This window comes from Canis aureus, chromosome 11, assembly GCF_053574225.1.
Source record: "Canis aureus isolate CA01 chromosome 11, VMU_Caureus_v.1.0, whole genome shotgun sequence".
NCBI classification, from domain to species: Eukaryota; Metazoa; Chordata; class Mammalia; order Carnivora; family Canidae; genus Canis; species Canis aureus.
In genome coordinates this window covers 15,411,373-15,427,729 of record NC_135621.1, presented here as the reverse complement: position 1 = coordinate 15,427,729, position 16,357 = coordinate 15,411,373, and the positions used below count along the sequence as shown (strand labels likewise).

The following is a 16,357-nucleotide window of genomic DNA, read 5'->3' as shown; positions in this document are numbered from 1 at the left end:
TTTCTAAATGGACTATTTTGTATGGTTACTGGTTAAATTTGAAACATGGGCACATTATGAAAGTGGGCATTAGCACATATGTTAAATGTAATTTAAAATACTAATTCACCTTTTTTTTTGAAAAGTTAAAGGGGAGACAATTTATAACTTAACGTGTTTTTGTTAAACTTACTGGAAAAATTTTGGAAACTGGTTTCCTTAATGTGCTGTTCAGCCAAAAGTTTTGGAAGATCTCCATCAAGAAAACAAAATTATTCGTCAAAAAGTGAAAACTGTGGGGAAGAAACTTTTGAAGACTTACTTTTGAAGTATAAGCAAATACAGTTGGAACTAGAATGCATCAATAAGGATGAAAAACTAGCTTTGAGTAGCAAAGAAGAGAATGTGCAGGAAGATCCTAAAACTTTGAACTTTGAGGACCAAACAAGCACTGATAACGTCAGTATTACAAAGGACCCAAGTAAAGAAGTAGCTCCCGAGGAAAAAACACAGGTCAAAACTTTTCAGGCATTTGAATTGAAACCACTCAGGCAAAAATTGACTTTACCAGGGGATAAGAACCGGTTGAAAAAAGTTAAAGATGGAACAAAACAGCTCTCCCTGAAATCTGACACTACTGAACCTAGTCAAGGTAATGGAATTAAGATTTTCAATTAGCACTAAGATGATTCTTCATTCGCTGTGGGGTAACTGTTTTTTTTGGTGGTGTGCTTCATTGACATGATTTTAATATTTCTCTGTGAATTCTTTTTGCACTCTCTACATAGGCATATTATTCAATAATGATAGGTTTAGTTTCATTCTGACCTTTTTTTTCCCCTCTCCCCCCCTCATTCTGACCTTTCTTTTTTGGCCTTATCTGCTGGTTGGGACTTATTTTTTTTTTTTTTTTAACTTTAAAAGATTTTATTTATTTATTCATAAGAGACAGAGAGAGAGAGAGAGAGAGGCAGAGACACAGGCAGAGGGAGAAGCAGGCTCCATGCAGGGAGCCTGATGGTGGGACTCGATCCCGGGTCTCCAGGATCACACCCCAGGCTGAAGGTGGCGCTAAACCGCTGAGCCACCGGGGCTGCCCCTGGTTGGGACTTGTAATGCAATTTTTAACATAAGTCTATCAGTGGACATCTCTGTTTCCTAACTTAAGGAGTACTTTTGGATGTTTGTTTTTAACATGATGTTAGCTTCTTTTGGAGGTTTCCTATATTGGGTAAAAAGTTTTTTTCCCCCAATTCCTTGTTTGAGTTGTCAGCATGAATGGATGTTGAAGTTTATAACACTTTTTCCTTCATTATTGAGAAGAACATTTTTCTCCTTTATTAGTGTAATGGATTATATTAATTAATTTTATAGTGTTAAACCACTCTTTAATATTTGGGATAAATCCAGCCAGTTCATGATACATCATTTTTGTACATCATGGATTTGATTTAATTTTTTCCTTTTGGTCTTTTTATGAAGGAATAACTTAATATGCAGTAAAATTTACCCTTTTTAGGGTATAGCTCTTTAAGTTTTGACAAATGCAGGCAGTTGGGTAACCATTGCCAGGCACCACAATTAAGATACAAAACTAAACAAACAAACAAAAAAATAAGATACAAAACAGTTTCTCCTCAACTCTCACAGTCTCTCATGCTCCTCCCCCAACTTTCAGTCCAGCAGGTAACTACCGTTTTCTATAGTTCGGCTCTCTCCAGAATGTCATATAAGTGGAATCATGCAGTATATTGCCTTTTGCATCTAGCTTCTTTCAGTTAAGTGGCATAGTGTGTTTGAGATTCATCAATGTGTTTGTGTATATGATTAGTTCATTCTTGTTGCTGAATGTGCCTTTGTAGGATAATGGTACAGTTTATCCATTTCCATTTGAGGGATATTTGGGTTCTTCCAGTTTGGGCAATTAAAAAGTCTTCGTAAATAATGATTTAGTAATGTTTTATTTAGAACTTTATAGCCTATAATTTTTTCCCTTTCTTTTTCCCTGCCAAGTTCTAGTATAAGGTTATGATATGCTCAAATTGAGTTGAGAAGTGGTTCCTTCTTTATTCTCAGGACTAAATTAAGATTGAATTGTTTCTAGGTTGTCTGGTAGGTATTTGGTAGAAGTATCTGGGCCTGAATGGAATCTTTTGAGGGAAGGTTTTATACTGTTGATTGTTCATGCTTTCTGTTTCTGTTTAAGGCGGTTTAGGTAATGTCGCCATTTCCTGTAAGTTGTAAAGTTTATAAAAAATTGTGCCTAAGAATCTCATTTTTGGGGGTTGCCTGGGTGGCTCATTCAGTTAAGCATCTGCCTTCAGCGCAGGTCAGGACCTGCTTCTCCCACTCCCTCTGCCCCTCCCCCCTCTCTTTTTCTCTCTCAAAAAAGTAAAATCTAAAAAAAAAAAGTGTCTCACTTTTCTATTACTTGTAGCATTTATAAGTTTTTAAATTTCCCAAGAAATAAGTCCATAGTTTTTAAAACTTACTAGTTTTCAGATCTTCTATTGAGATCAATTTAGGTAATGAAATTTCTACTTTAGCTCTTTTTGATATATAATTTTTTCCCACTTATTTCTAAATATTTTCTAGTTTTTGTTTTTCTTTGACCTTTATAGGCTATTTGGAAGTGTGTTTCTTAACTTGCAAACATGAAGGTTCTTAATATTTTTTGTTACTGATTCCTAATATTGTCAGAATGAGATATTGTCAGAATAAGATATTGTCAGAATGAGATATTATTATTTTCTTTTTTAAGATTTCATTTATTTATTCATAGAGATACACACACAGAGAGAGAGAGAGAGGCAGAGACACAGGTAGAGGGAGAAGCAGGCTCCATGCAGGGAGCCCGACGTGGGACTGATCCGGGGTCTCCAGGATCACGCCCCGGGCTGCAGGCAGCGCTAAACCGCTGCGCCACCAGGGCTGCCCTATTATTGTATTTTAAATATTTTATTTCATGAGAGAGGCAGAGACATAGGCACAGGGAGAAGCAGACTCCCTGTAGGGAGCCTGAATCGGGAGTCGATCCCAGGACTTCAGGATCACCAGTGAGCCAAAGGCAGATGCTCAACCACTGAGCCACCCAGGGGCCCCAGAATAAGATATTAAAGAAAGAATGAAAATGTAGGTACTGTCATATTTATTTGTAGAGACTTGCTTTATTGTATGTGATTTTTTTAATAACTTTCGTGTGTGCTTGAAAGGAATGTATGGATCAAGCTTTTTATGTTCACATCTTCCTTCATTTTTTGATCTGCTTGATTAGTTATTGAGAGATTTGTTAAAATCAGCCACTGTGGTGGTGGATTTATGGTTTTTGTTTCAAATACCTTGAGGCTGAGAAATTGACTCCTTATTCTCTTTATTATGTAGTAGCCTTCTTTATCTCTAGTAATGGCTCCGCCTGAAAGACTTCTTTTATGCTAATAGTCACACTTCCTTTCTTTTGATAAGTATATATACCTTGTATATCATTTTCTTTTTTTTAATTATTTTTTTAATTTTTATTTATTTATGATAGTCACACAGAGAGAGAGAGAGAGAGAGAGAGGCAGAGACATAGGCAGAGGGAGAAGCAGGCTCCATGCACCGAGAGCCCGATGTGGGATTCGATCCCGGGTCTCCAGGATCGCGCCCTGGGCCAAAGGCAGGCGCTAAACCGCTGCGCCACCCAGGGATCCCTGTATATCATTTTTTATTCTTTCAGTCTTTCCATATTCTCATGCCTCAAATGTCAATTGTACCTAGAATAGAACTGGATTTCTTTTTTTTTTTTTTTTTTTTAGGATTTTATTTATTCATAGAGGCAGAGACACAGGCAGAGGGAGAAGCAGGCATCATACAGAGAGCCTGACGTGGGACTCGATCCAGAGTCTCCAGGATCATGCTCTGGGCTGCAGGCGGTGCTAAACCGCTGAGCCACCAGGGCTTCCCAGTTCTTGGGAAGAACTGGATTTCTTTTGTAACTTAGTCGACAGTCTTTGTCCTTTACTAGAATACATAGTCCATTTGCATTTTTCATGATTACTGATATTTGGTTTTTTGTTCTTTTTTTCTTGACTCTTTTTGTTTTTTTTTTCCCCCAAAACAATTTTTTTTCCCTTTTACAAGTTTGGAAGTTAGATATTAAGTTTCTTGTCTCATATTGGTTCCTCTAGGAATTGTAACATGAATTCTTATCAATGTTTAAAATTAATCAAGGTCTTTACCCTCTCCACATACAAAAAGCCAGTATTTGCCAAGCTTTGCTCATATATTTAACACTTTCTTAGCTCACTCTTTGTCTAGAATCATTTATGCTCGATATACATTTTTTAGAATTTGGATGTGTCTGCTGGATAGGAAACTTATTACTCTTTGCCCCCCCCCCCCCTTTTAAAAGATTTGTTTATTTATTTATGAGAGACAGAGAGAGACAGACACAGGCGGAAGGAGAAGCAGGCTCCTTGCCGGGAGCCCAATGTGGGACTTGATCCCAGATCCCAGGAATCATGCCCTGAGTCACGCCCTGAGTCACACCCTGAGTCACACCCTGAGTCACGCCCTGAGCTGAAGGCAGACTCTCAACAGCTGACCCCCCCCCCCCCCCAGGCATCCCCTCTTTGCCCTTTTTTAAAGATAATTTTCTAGGTTTGGAATTCTAGATTGGCTAATTACATCCTCAACATATTGAAGATACTTTCTGGCTTCCATTATTGATTTTGAAAAGTCAGCCATCAGTCTTAATAGTTTCTAATTTGAAGGTAATTTATCTTTCTCTGCTTGCCTTAAAAACCGTTTTTTTTTTTTTTTTTTTTTTTGTCTTTAATATTCTGGAGTTTAACTATAATGAATTGATTGCTATTTTTATTCAGCTTGGGATTTGTGCTTCTTGTTTTCATTGATTCTGAAAAATTGTCATTATCTTAAAATATTTTCCCATTCTCTTTCTTTTTTGGAAGTTTGTATATCTGTTATATCAAATGATCCCACTTTATCTTCCATTTCTCTAATTTCTTTTAAGTTTCCATCTCTTTGTAAATCTGTGCTACATTCTGGAAAATTTCTTCTGATGTGTCTCTCAGTTCCTGGATTCTCTCTTTAGCTTTGTCTGATTTGCCTTAATAAACTCACCTATTGACTTTTAAATGTCAGTTACAGTTTTTATTTTATTATTTCATTTTTATTTTATTTTTAAACTTACTTTGGTCTTTTTAGATTTTTTTGCTTATTTTTTTCAAATTTATCTTTATTTAAGTGTGTTAACCATAGGTTTGCTCTGGTTTGTTTTTTCCTTTGCTAATTTCTAATATCTGACGTTTTTATGGGTCTCATTTCTGGTTCCCATTTTTGGTACCTCTTCTTGACAGTTTAGTGATTTTTTTTCTTCTTTTTCTCTTCTTTCCTTTTTGTTTTTTAAAGTGCTCACTTTTGTTTCTTTTTACTTATTTATTTTTTTGGTGGTAATTTTTTGAGGCCTGGGACAAAGATGGGACTTCCAAGAGAGGGTTTGCTTTTGCATTTGCCACAGCCAGGCACCTGAGTAGACTTTAGCACAATGATTCCAGGCAGGCAGTTTTGAAAAGTATAACTCCGTAGGATAAAAAAATATATACATGCAGGTAACTATCACAGAGTGTAGTAAGAGTTATGTATGAAAGCCTGCAGTAATACAGGGAAGGATCAAATATGTCCACCTGGGTTTAGAAGGTTTTCATAGTAGTGGAAATGTTTGATATGTGTCTCAAAAAATGAATCTTTCTGACTTGGGAAGTAAGAAGGAACCAAATGATCAGATAAAGCATAGAGAACTTTTAAAGAATAATGGAGTTTGATCTAAAATGAGTGCAGTGTGGGATTAATGGTATGTTTCTGGGAACAGTTGCATATAAATTTATAAAAGGGTAGGTTGAAATCAGGTTACAGAGGGCCTTGAATGTCTTGGCTAAGGAATTTAGATTTTTTTAAACGTCAGGTGGGCCAGCAAATATTTTTAAACAGGAAAATGATGTTATCAGGTGTATGTTTTAGAAAAGTAACTTGCAGCAGTGTGGAAGAGAAATTGGAGGAAAACCAAAAAAAGCTAAAATTTATCTGAATAAATTGTATTGATTAGTTTCTTCATATGCATCCTCTCTCCCCCACTGCAGCCCTGCCCTCAGCCTTGAGGAAGACTCAGCTCTGCCATTAAGCTTTTAAGTTGTTGGTGATCAGCTGCTTTTCCATTTCTTTCAACAACTCTTCTAAACCTAAACCTTTATTTATTTATTTATTTGCCTCTTACTCAACTTTATTCCTTGTTCAACTTTATTCAGGTTATCTCACTCAAGTTTCAACTTTTCACTTTCTTTTTTTTTTAAGATTTTATTCATTTATTCATGGGAGACACAGAGGGAGAGGCAGAGGGAGATGCTTTTCACTTTCTGATCGTAAACTTACATCCTTATTGATTTTCACTTCATTTCATTTTTGTTTATGGCCACCTTGTTTTAACCTGTGTTCCTGGCTCTTAACTTCTATCTTCTTTGGGACCTTACTCCATCTGTTGTTTGCTTTGATTCATCTTTAACCACTTTTCTCTTAAGGTGTTCTTGGTATAAATATATTTGAGTTTTCCTCCCAAAATGTAATCACTCTCTCCTCCCCTGTCTTTTCATCCAGACTTCTTGAAAGGCTAGCCTGTGCTGACTCTCTCCACTTTACCTCTCATTCCCTTTTAATCCAGTGCAATCTGCTTTTCTATTCCTTACTGAAACTAATCAGGGCAGAGTTATTTTGATGGAATTGCAAAATTAATTTTAATTTTCCATCATTTTTTATTTCATTCTTCCATTCATTCAGAAATTGAGCACTTTATTCCAGGTTCTTGGCAGTATATCCATGAACAAAATAGACAGTCATTTATGCCTTCATGGATTTGTTAAATATGATGAGTAAATAACAGTTATGGAAAAATTATAGCAGGGTTAAGTAGGGGGATAGTAACTGTGGGTTGCAGTATTAATAAGTGATCAGGGGAGGCCTGAATTTGAAGGTGAGATTTAAAGTCTTTGAAGACAGTGAGGGAATAGCCAAGTGAATATCTGAAGGAAGAGTTTTCTAGGCAGATAATAAAGAGCTAGAGCAATGATTTTCTAACTTTGGTCCTTGGACCAGCATTACCTAGGAACTTGATAGAAATGCAAATGCCTAGGGCCTATCCTAGATACACTGAATTGGAAACTCTGGAAATGGGGCCCAACATTGTAAATTTAACAAGCCTTCTTGTTGATTCTAGTACCTGGTAAAGTTTGAGAATCTGCGAACTAAAATAACTACTGTTAAGGCAGAAGGATACCTGGCATATTTGGAGAATAAAAGGGAGGAGGCCTGTGCCACTAAAGAAAGGAGAGTGGGGGTGCTGAATAGTAGGAGAGAAGAGGTCAGAGGTGATAGGTTGGGATAGATCATGTGGAGGTTTATAAGAACTTTGTTGTGGAGACACCTGGGTGGCTCAGTTGGTTAAGCGTCTGCCTTAGGCTCAGGTCATGATCCCAGGGTTCTGGGATTGAGCCCTACATCGGGCTTCCTGCCTAGCGCACAGAGTCTGCTTCTCCCTCTGACCCTCTTCCCTACTTGTGCTCTCTTTCTGTCAAATAAATAAAATTAAAAAAAAAAAAAAAAAAAACCTTTGTTTTTTACTCTGAATGAAATTGCTATGAGAGCTCGATCAAAGACTGATAAAATTTGTTTTATGTTCTCAAAGGATCTGTTAGGCCGCAATGTTGAGAATATTCTATGGGGCGTAGACATAACTACTATATTCAGTAATGTGTTTCTTCATAAACTTGAAATTTTGGGGTTTTGGTAATACTATACATATCTGGAATTTTTTATAATTTCTGATTTTCTTCTTTTTTTAAAAAAATAGTTTTCCTTTGAAATTTCTTAACTGTTGATGTCCTCTGTGTTGCATTCTCCAGGGGTGTTCTTAATTATATGGTTTTAACTACCATCTATATCCTGATGATTGTCTTTAGCTCAGTTTAGAATTCCAGATAATAATTATAAAAACACTACATGACTGCACAAAACCAATTTTCATCTTGGAAGTATTGAGTCAAAAATGAAATAATTTTATTGTAGAGACCCATAACAGTGGTAGGACAATGCCAAACTACATAGTTGATGAACTAAACAATTACCTGGTTTTATAAACTTTGTGTAAAGTTAGATTTATAGTTTGAAATTTGTGGTTCGTACTTGTTTTTAAGATAATGTTGTGCTCATAAGGTACTGCCAGCTTAATGTAAGTTCTGTTAATGGAATGATTACTTTCAGTTCATAAGTCATTTTATCAAAATACAGTTTTAACTTAATATTTTGAATCATTTTGCGTTATAACTTTCAGAAATGAGGCTAATATGAAAAGTTTGGTCAGATTTTCATTCTAACAGCATTCTTCTCTTTTTGTTCAGAGATTGTGAAAATGAGAGACCCCTTAAAATAAGTACTACTAAATATACAGCATTTTATTTTAAATTGGTGTTAGTATTCAAAATATGCTGTTTTATTTTAAAGGGTTAGAAGATAAAGAACAAAATTTAACAAGAAGAATTAGTGCCTCAGACATTCTCTCTGAAAAGGTAAGATACTGTTTTTTGGAATTGGGTGTCTCTCTAAGACTGATTCTTATACCGCATTGCTCTGTTCTTTTGAAAGAAGATTCTTCTTGTTTCCACTTATTTTCTTTACATCATTTCTTTCATCATTACCTCCATTTGGACATAAGCCTTAAAGGTAAAATCTGGAGAGATGTCCTGGAGTATCTTTGCATTGGGTTCAGTTAAATTGGTAATTGAAGTGTTTTGTTTTGTTTTTATTTATACATATCCACAGATGATCTTTTGGTTTGTTAGTTTTTTGAAACTTTTTTTACCCAGAGATTTTGTTTTCCTGCTTTAGGGGGATTATCCCGTGTGGGGGAAATCCTTGGAGTTAGATCTCGACCTACTACTATTCAGGTCTAGCTTCCTCTTACTAGCTCAGTGATCTTGTGTAAGCTTTTTGCCTTTGCTTGCCTCTATTTTCTTTTCTACAAAATGAGTTCAGTGTCATCTGTTCTCTGGATTGTGGTGAAGTTCAGCAGGATAATGTACAGAAGCACCAAGCACTGCGTTTAATATGTAAGAGCTCTCAATAGCCCAAGCCTTTTCTTTGTTGAATTAGAGATCTGAAATATCTTCAGTTCCTTCTCTGAAGATTTCAGTTAGTTTTTATGAGTAAATTAAAATGATGCAAGGAGTCTAGAAGCTTTAGGAAAGAGATGATCCTGAATTTAAGACTGATAATGTAATAGATACATATGTACACATACGCATGTGCATGTGTATGTGTTTTTTAAATATCCTCAACAATAACCTTATAAATTAAGCTGACATTATCTGTTTTCCAGATGATGTAAGATTCATATGGGTAGATTAAGTGACTCGCCTAAAGTAAGTAAGTGTCAGAGCAAGGAGTTAAATGAAGTTCAGTGCTCTTGGCTGACCAAGTCGCTGCTTTAAGTTAACATACAATTGTATGACAGAATCAGTAACCTTTTTTTTTTTCTTCCCCGAGAAGGCTTTATTATTACAGGGGTAGGGAGGGGGTCAGTCCTTCTTGGCGGCCACTTTCCTCATGGCCGCCAGCACGTTGCTCAGCTCCTCTCTCTTCCTCTTGGCGGATGTGCATCCCGACCCACTTCTTGATGAACTTGAGGGCGCGCTTGTCCTTGGACACCTTGAGCAGCTCCATGGCTTGCCTCTCGTACCGGGCGAAGCCACACACCACCCGGATTATGTCCCGCATAAACTTGGTGTGCTTGGTGAGGCGCCCGTGGCGGCGGCTGTGCCTCGGCTTGCTCACGTTCTTCGTCACCTTGTGGCCCTTGTTGAGGCCCACGGCCATGGGGTAGCGCAGAGCCATGGCTGCAGACGGCTGCTGCTGCTCGATGCTCCAGTGGCGGAAGGCCAGAATCAGTAACTTTTATGTTTTATTCCAAAAGGAGTAGTTGCAGAAAGTAATCAGAGACTTTTAAGTGACGATAGCTTCATTTTAAACACTCTAGATCAGCACTATCCAATAAAATTTTCTACAATAATGGAAATGTTATTTATTCGCATTTTCCAATATGGTAGCTATTAATCACTTGTGGCTTTATTTATTTTTTAAATTTTTTTTCTTTATTTATTTATGATAGTCACACAGAGAGAGAGAGAGAGAGAGAGAGAGAGGCAGAGACACAGGCAGAGGGAGAAGCAGGCTCCATGCACCAGGAGCCCGATGTGGGATTCGATCCCGGGTCTCCAGGATCGCGCCCTGAGCCAAAGGCAGGCGCCACCCAGGGATCCCCACTTGTGGCTTTAAAGCACTAGAAATGTGATTAGTGTGGCTGAAGAACGAAATTTCTTATTCAGTTTTAGTTAATTTAAATTTAAGTAGCCACATGGGGCTCATGGCCACCACACTGGATAGCCCAGCTCTAGACTGTCAGGACCAAGCAGTAGAATTTGGTATGTTTAAGTGACTTAGAGTTAAAAAAAAAAAAGGTTAATTTTTCAACTCATTTGTAACAGTGTATTTCCTAACAGTGGAAAGGGTATCTATATCCTGGCTTGGATAAACTGAAGTACTGAAATGCATAGAGACAATTCAGTTATACATTTATAATAAATAGTTCATAGTAAAATGAAACCAGTAGGAGGGACCCAATATTTTCTTTATGCTTAGGAGTTAAATAGTTTAATCAGAGATAGACAAAATGTGATTATAATTCACCTCTAAGTAGAAGTTATTAGGTAAGTGGGCCTTAACCTTTTTTGAGTTTTAATATTTTTTGCTTCACTCCTTCTTTATACATACACATAAAGGAAAAACATAGATAGTTTTGCATTTAATTTCAAAGAATGGAGAGGCCAGAGGAGTCCCAATATGTTTCTCTCCACCAAATCCATCTACTCCATTTGAGAATCTTTGCTTGTTAGTTTGCCTCACATTTTCAACTAATTTTAACTGAAATGTAGAGAATAGATTTTTAAAATTATCTTTAAAAAGGTAGAGTGAAAAAATTAATATTTCAATTGGAAAAAAGCTTTCAAATATTTGCTCTTAACCTATTTTTCTGTTATAGCATCCCTAAAGAAAAGTCTTGGGTGTTCAAAATATGTATTATATATATTTATATATATATAAATTATTTATAAAAAGGTTTTATTTATTTATTCATGGGAGACACAGAGAGAGGCAGAGACATAGGCAGAGGGAGAAGCAGGTTCCCTGCAGGGAGCCTGATGTGGGACTTGGTCCCAGGACCTGGGGATCACAACCCCAGCCAAAAGCAGACCCTCAACTGCTGAGCCACCCAAGTGCCCCTCAAAATATTTTAAATATTCAGGTAAGTATCTGTAGTTTTAGAACAAGTAATATTCAAATATAAGTAAATCTCATTTAAAGAATTATAAAATGTGTATTTTTTTTTTAAAGTTCACAAATTTCAGTCTTGACATTCAGTGTACCTGTTCTGTGTATTACTTGTAAGACTGGTAAATCACATGACTATGGAACTGCTTCATTCTTCATTCTTGACCTCTCCTGCTTCCATTTCTTCTTGGATTCACTGTCATCAGATTTTTATTTTCTGGGGCACCTGGCTGGCTCAGGCGGGTAAATGTCTGCCTTCAGCTCAGGTCATGATACCCAGGGTCCTGGGATCAAGCTCCATGTTGGATCCCCTGCTTGGCAGGGAGCCTGTTTCTCTCTCACTGCCTCCTATTTGTGCGCGCTCTCTCTCTCTCTCAAATAAATAAAATTTAAAAAAACAAAGATTTTTACTTTCTTATTTGGGAAACTCAGTTAAATGCTGATCTCTGACCCTTAATTTTCCTTTTTTGTATCATCCTTTTCCATCAGTTATACTCACCCCCTCTAACCTTTCAGCTTGCACACACACACCCCTTCCACAGATTGATTTTCTGTCTGTATATAATAGAGACTGGATTAGGGTGTAGGGATGTGGTAAGTAGTTTAGGTTCCCTGCTTGACTTAAATTGCCTTTTAAATATTTGCTTTACAACTAATGCTAAATTCTGATCTTGGGAAAGGTTTGGGTTGGTGAAATGTTTAAGGTCAAATAATAGAACTAAACAATTGCAACTTTTTTTTTTTTTTTAAAGAAACTTGGTGAAGATGAAGAGGAACTGTCTGAACTACAACTTCGTCTTTTGGCTCTTCAGTCAGCCAGTAAAAAATGGCAACAAAAAGAACAGCAGGTGATGAAAGAAAGCAAAGAAAAGTTGACTAAAACGAAAAGTGTACAACAAAAAGTTAAAACCAGTACAAAAACACATTCGGCCAAAAAAGTTAGCACTACAGGTGATCATTTCTGTTAAATTATTTTAACTGACTTCATATATCAATATAGTTTTAAGATTTTAATTCAGAAAAGTTTGAGTTTAGGGAATTATAGGTCCCTGAATGGGGGACACAGTTCTATATAAACAGAACTTGGATGAGCAGCTATATAGTTAATGAAAATAAATTATAAAGTTCTTGTTTTATCTAGAAAATTCTAACTCTAATGGATACTGATGTTTCTGTATTTTTATTTAAAGCTAAACAAGCATTAAGGAAGCAGCAAACAAAGGCATGGAAGAAGCTACAACAACAAAAAGAACAGGAAAGACAGAAAGAAGAGGATCAGCGGAAACAAGCTGAAGAAGAAGAGAGAAGGAAAAGAGAAGAAGAAATCAGAAAAATTCGAGATCTCTCAAATCAGGAAGAGCAGTACAATCGATTCATGAAATTGGTTGGTGGAAAGAGGAGATCAAGAAGTAAGGTAAAGATAAAATCAAAATATTATTCAAATTTAAGGGTCCTTATTGTCCTACTTCATAAATTCAGTCAGCTAAGAAAAAGTATAGAGTTCTTGTTATAACTTTGGGAGAGAAGGGAAGGTTGGTTTTAATTTGAGAATGAGTTTCCTATAGTTGTGGATATTAGAAATAGAAGAAATGAAAGCCAAAAATTATGGTTAGCAAAGTCTGCTTTTGATTTTTTTATCTTTCTCTATTTAGAAGAAAGTAGGATTACTAACTTGTGAGGATTTATACTAAAAATGGCCATACCCTAAGCATATTATAGGCAGAATTCCGTTTAGTTTTTTTTAAACATTTGTTTAGTTTTGCAGAATTGAAAGTGTATCATGACCAATTGGTATGGATTATTTTAAAGAATGTTGAATCCTAATAGCCTTGGTTCTGTGGCTACTTTAGTTACTTAGCATTTGTGAACCTTTACTAAGTAAAGTCATTGATAATGATTGTCATTATTTTTTACGGATGGTGTCAGGCAGTAAATTGGAGATTTAATATTAATTTAGTGGTATATTTGAAATTATACTTGTGAATGAACTATTGAAGAAGACAGGGATGTTAAGTAAGAGCTCTTTAATTGTAGAGAGTCAAGAGTTAGGTTTGCTTAAGCAAGGAATTTATAAATATACTTTGAACTTCTAAAACGTACCTTGATAGACTTTTTTTTTTTTTTTTAAGATTTTATTTATTTATTCATGAGAGAGGCAGAGAAAGGCAGAGACACAGACAGAGGGAGAAGTAGGCTCCCTACGGGGAACCCAGTGCAGGACTCATCCAGGATCCCAGAATCACGCTCTGAGCCAAAGGCAGACACTCAACCACTGAGCCACCCAGGTGTCCCTTGATAGAATATTTTTTAAGAGAAAAGTACCATATTTGTTTTCACATAACTCTTTTGTCAATCTGGGTAGGTTTTGTTAGTTTTTAGTTATGAACTGTCTTTGTGAGTGAAACATTGTAAGAAATACAAAATGAAAACCACATAAGGGGATCCCTGAGTGGCTCAGTGGTTTAGCGCCTGCCTTTGGCCCAGGGCGCAATCCTGGAGACCTGGGATCAAGTCCCATGTTGGGTTCCTGGCATGGAGCCTGCCTCTCCCTCTGCCTCTGTCTCTGCCTCTCTCTCTCTCTCTATGTCTATCATAAATAAATAAAATCTTAAAAAAAAAGAAAAAAAAAAAGAAAACCACATAAGCCCATTACTTAAGAGTTTCTAATTTTCAGCTGTCATCAGTGTGTTCATAACTAAGATGTTACTGGATTTTTTCAGAATGCTCTAAAATATAGTCCTTTTTTTAAAAAAAAAGATTAAGAGAAAGAGAGAGAAAATGAGTGTGGGAGAGAGAGAATCTGATGCCGACTCTGCAGAGCACAGAGCCCAATGCAATGGCTCTCTCCCACAACCAGGATATCATGACCTAAGCCAAAACCAAGAGTTGGACACTCAACCAACTAAGCCACCCAGGTGCCCCTAAAATACAGTCTTTTGATGACCTAAAACTTGAATTTATTCATCTAGTTTCTCATACAGGGAGAGTCCATAAGTGTTCAAAAACTTGGTGTCATCAAATTTATAGAGGAATATGATTTTTGATTCTGTTCTTTAGATCACTGTCATTTGTTTCATAATTTGTAGCCTAACAATAGACTAAGACAGAAAATGCTTTGAAATTGAAAAAAATCTTGTGTTCTTAGTCTTCAGATCCTGACCTAAGACGATCCTTAGATAAGCAACCTACTGATAGTGGAGGAGGTATTTATCAATATGATAACTATGAAGAAGTTGCTATGGATACAGATAGTGAAACCAATTCTCCAGGTATGAGCCAAAGCTTAAAACATTCTCATATTCACAAATTTTCATAAATGGAAAATGATCATAAAACCAACCAAGACCTTGAAAGAAATGTGTAATGAAAGTGACTTTTGCTGGTGAATTGTGTAACCATAAATGTTTAATGGTGTACTTTGAGAGCAAACCTCACGTTTGTTAACTTTTTTTTTTTTCAGATTTTTCTTTCTAGATAGCATTTAAATAAAAAGACAGTGTTTAAACTGTGCTATTAACTATTTGATCTAAAAAATGAGGATTGTGGGAAAGATGAGAGAGTGCTTTTATTATTATTATTTTTTTTATTTTTAAAGATTTTATTTATTTATTTATGAGAGAGACAGAGAGAGAGGCAGAGATACAGGCAAACGGAGAAGCAGGCTCCATACAGGGAGCCTGCCGTGGGACTTGATCCCGGGTCTCCAGGATCACTCCCTGGGCTGAAGGCGTTACTAAACCGCTGAGCCACCCGGGCTTCCCTAGAGCAGCGCTTTTAAATAAAAATAACCACAGTAAACTTTTGATCTCTTAAGTTACCTTTATATCATAATTTCTGCTTTAGTCATAAAAATCTTTATCGTTTTTGGGCTTCCTTTCTCCTTCCAGTGATGTTACTTTGTAGGAATTTGGAGATGGTAAGTGGTATTACTAGTGGCTTAGGAGAGGCTGGTTAGAACTGATCAGGGATTTAGATTGCATACTCTAAGATGTGACTATTCTTGAGGGCTGGAGACTTTAGTTGATATTCAGGGGTGATTCTGTGGGAGACATATTTTCTCACTAATTAAAACACAAGATGGGCAGATAACTGAATGCAGTTGGCATTCTAGGAACTGGAATACTTACTTGAAAGATTGTGTGATCAGTGTACTTCTCCCTGTGGTCACATTGTCAAAACACATCAACACTGGAATCTTACTTGAGTGTGTGTAGATAGAGACAAAGAAAAATCTCTATGATTTGGGTATGTTTACCAAAAGTGCTTATTTTTTGGTTATTGTTTTTAGGCTGTGTTTGATTATTTCATATTATGTTCTGACTTCAAAATTTAATTCTCTTTGATCAGTATTAAGTTTTCTTATTTCTGGGTTTGTTAAGATAATTTATTAAATTCCCAAGTACTGGCAATATTAATACTTTATACTTCTATGAAATAACTTTACGAACTATACTTTGAAAAGAATTTTGTAAAAAATTAATAGAGAATGTACTCTTCACTCAGCTTTGTCAAATTCTAGCTTTTTGCTGTATTCACTACAGGTATTTATTTTTAAGAAGTAAAATATTCTAAAGGCTGATGTATTTTCAAATGGTATATTTTGGGTACAGGTTAACTATATAAATCATATGGGTAATAGCCATATTGACTTGTGATACAGCTGGGATAAAAAGTAGTTATTATATATACTAAGTTTTTTCCCTGAGTTTATATATAGTTTATTGGGTAGCAAGAGTAGTCTGAATCTGCCATATTTCACTAAGAAACCACTGAAGATAAAATGCACAATTATTTTTATCTGCTAGTAGCAGGGAAGGGAAGAAAAATGGAAAGGAAGAAAAATGCATTGATTCTATTTCAGAATTATTAAATGTGACAAAGTATACATTTAACTTCTTTTTTTTTTTTAAAGATTTTATTTATTTATTCATGATAGTCACAGAGAGAG

General features: G+C 36.0%; 1 protein-coding gene and 1 pseudogene across 1 annotated transcript in view; one reads left to right on the top strand and one right to left on the bottom strand.

Annotated features, from left to right (window-relative positions):
* ZFC3H1 (zinc finger C3H1-type containing) overlaps positions 1-16,357 on the top strand; it is a 56,676-nt gene that overhangs the window by 6,093 nt on the left and 34,226 nt on the right. Inside the window, exons 2-6 of the mRNA XM_077913844.1 lie at positions 215-631; positions 8,527-8,591; positions 12,162-12,360; positions 12,600-12,823; positions 14,555-14,678. Of these exons, the coding sequence (XP_077769970.1) occupies positions 215-631; positions 8,527-8,591; positions 12,162-12,360; positions 12,600-12,823; positions 14,555-14,678 (1,029 nt within the window). The remainder of the gene's footprint in view (positions 1-214; positions 632-8,526; positions 8,592-12,161; positions 12,361-12,599; positions 12,824-14,554; positions 14,679-16,357) is intronic.
* Positions 9,569-9,958, bottom strand: LOC144323420 (large ribosomal subunit protein eL36 pseudogene; annotated as a pseudogene).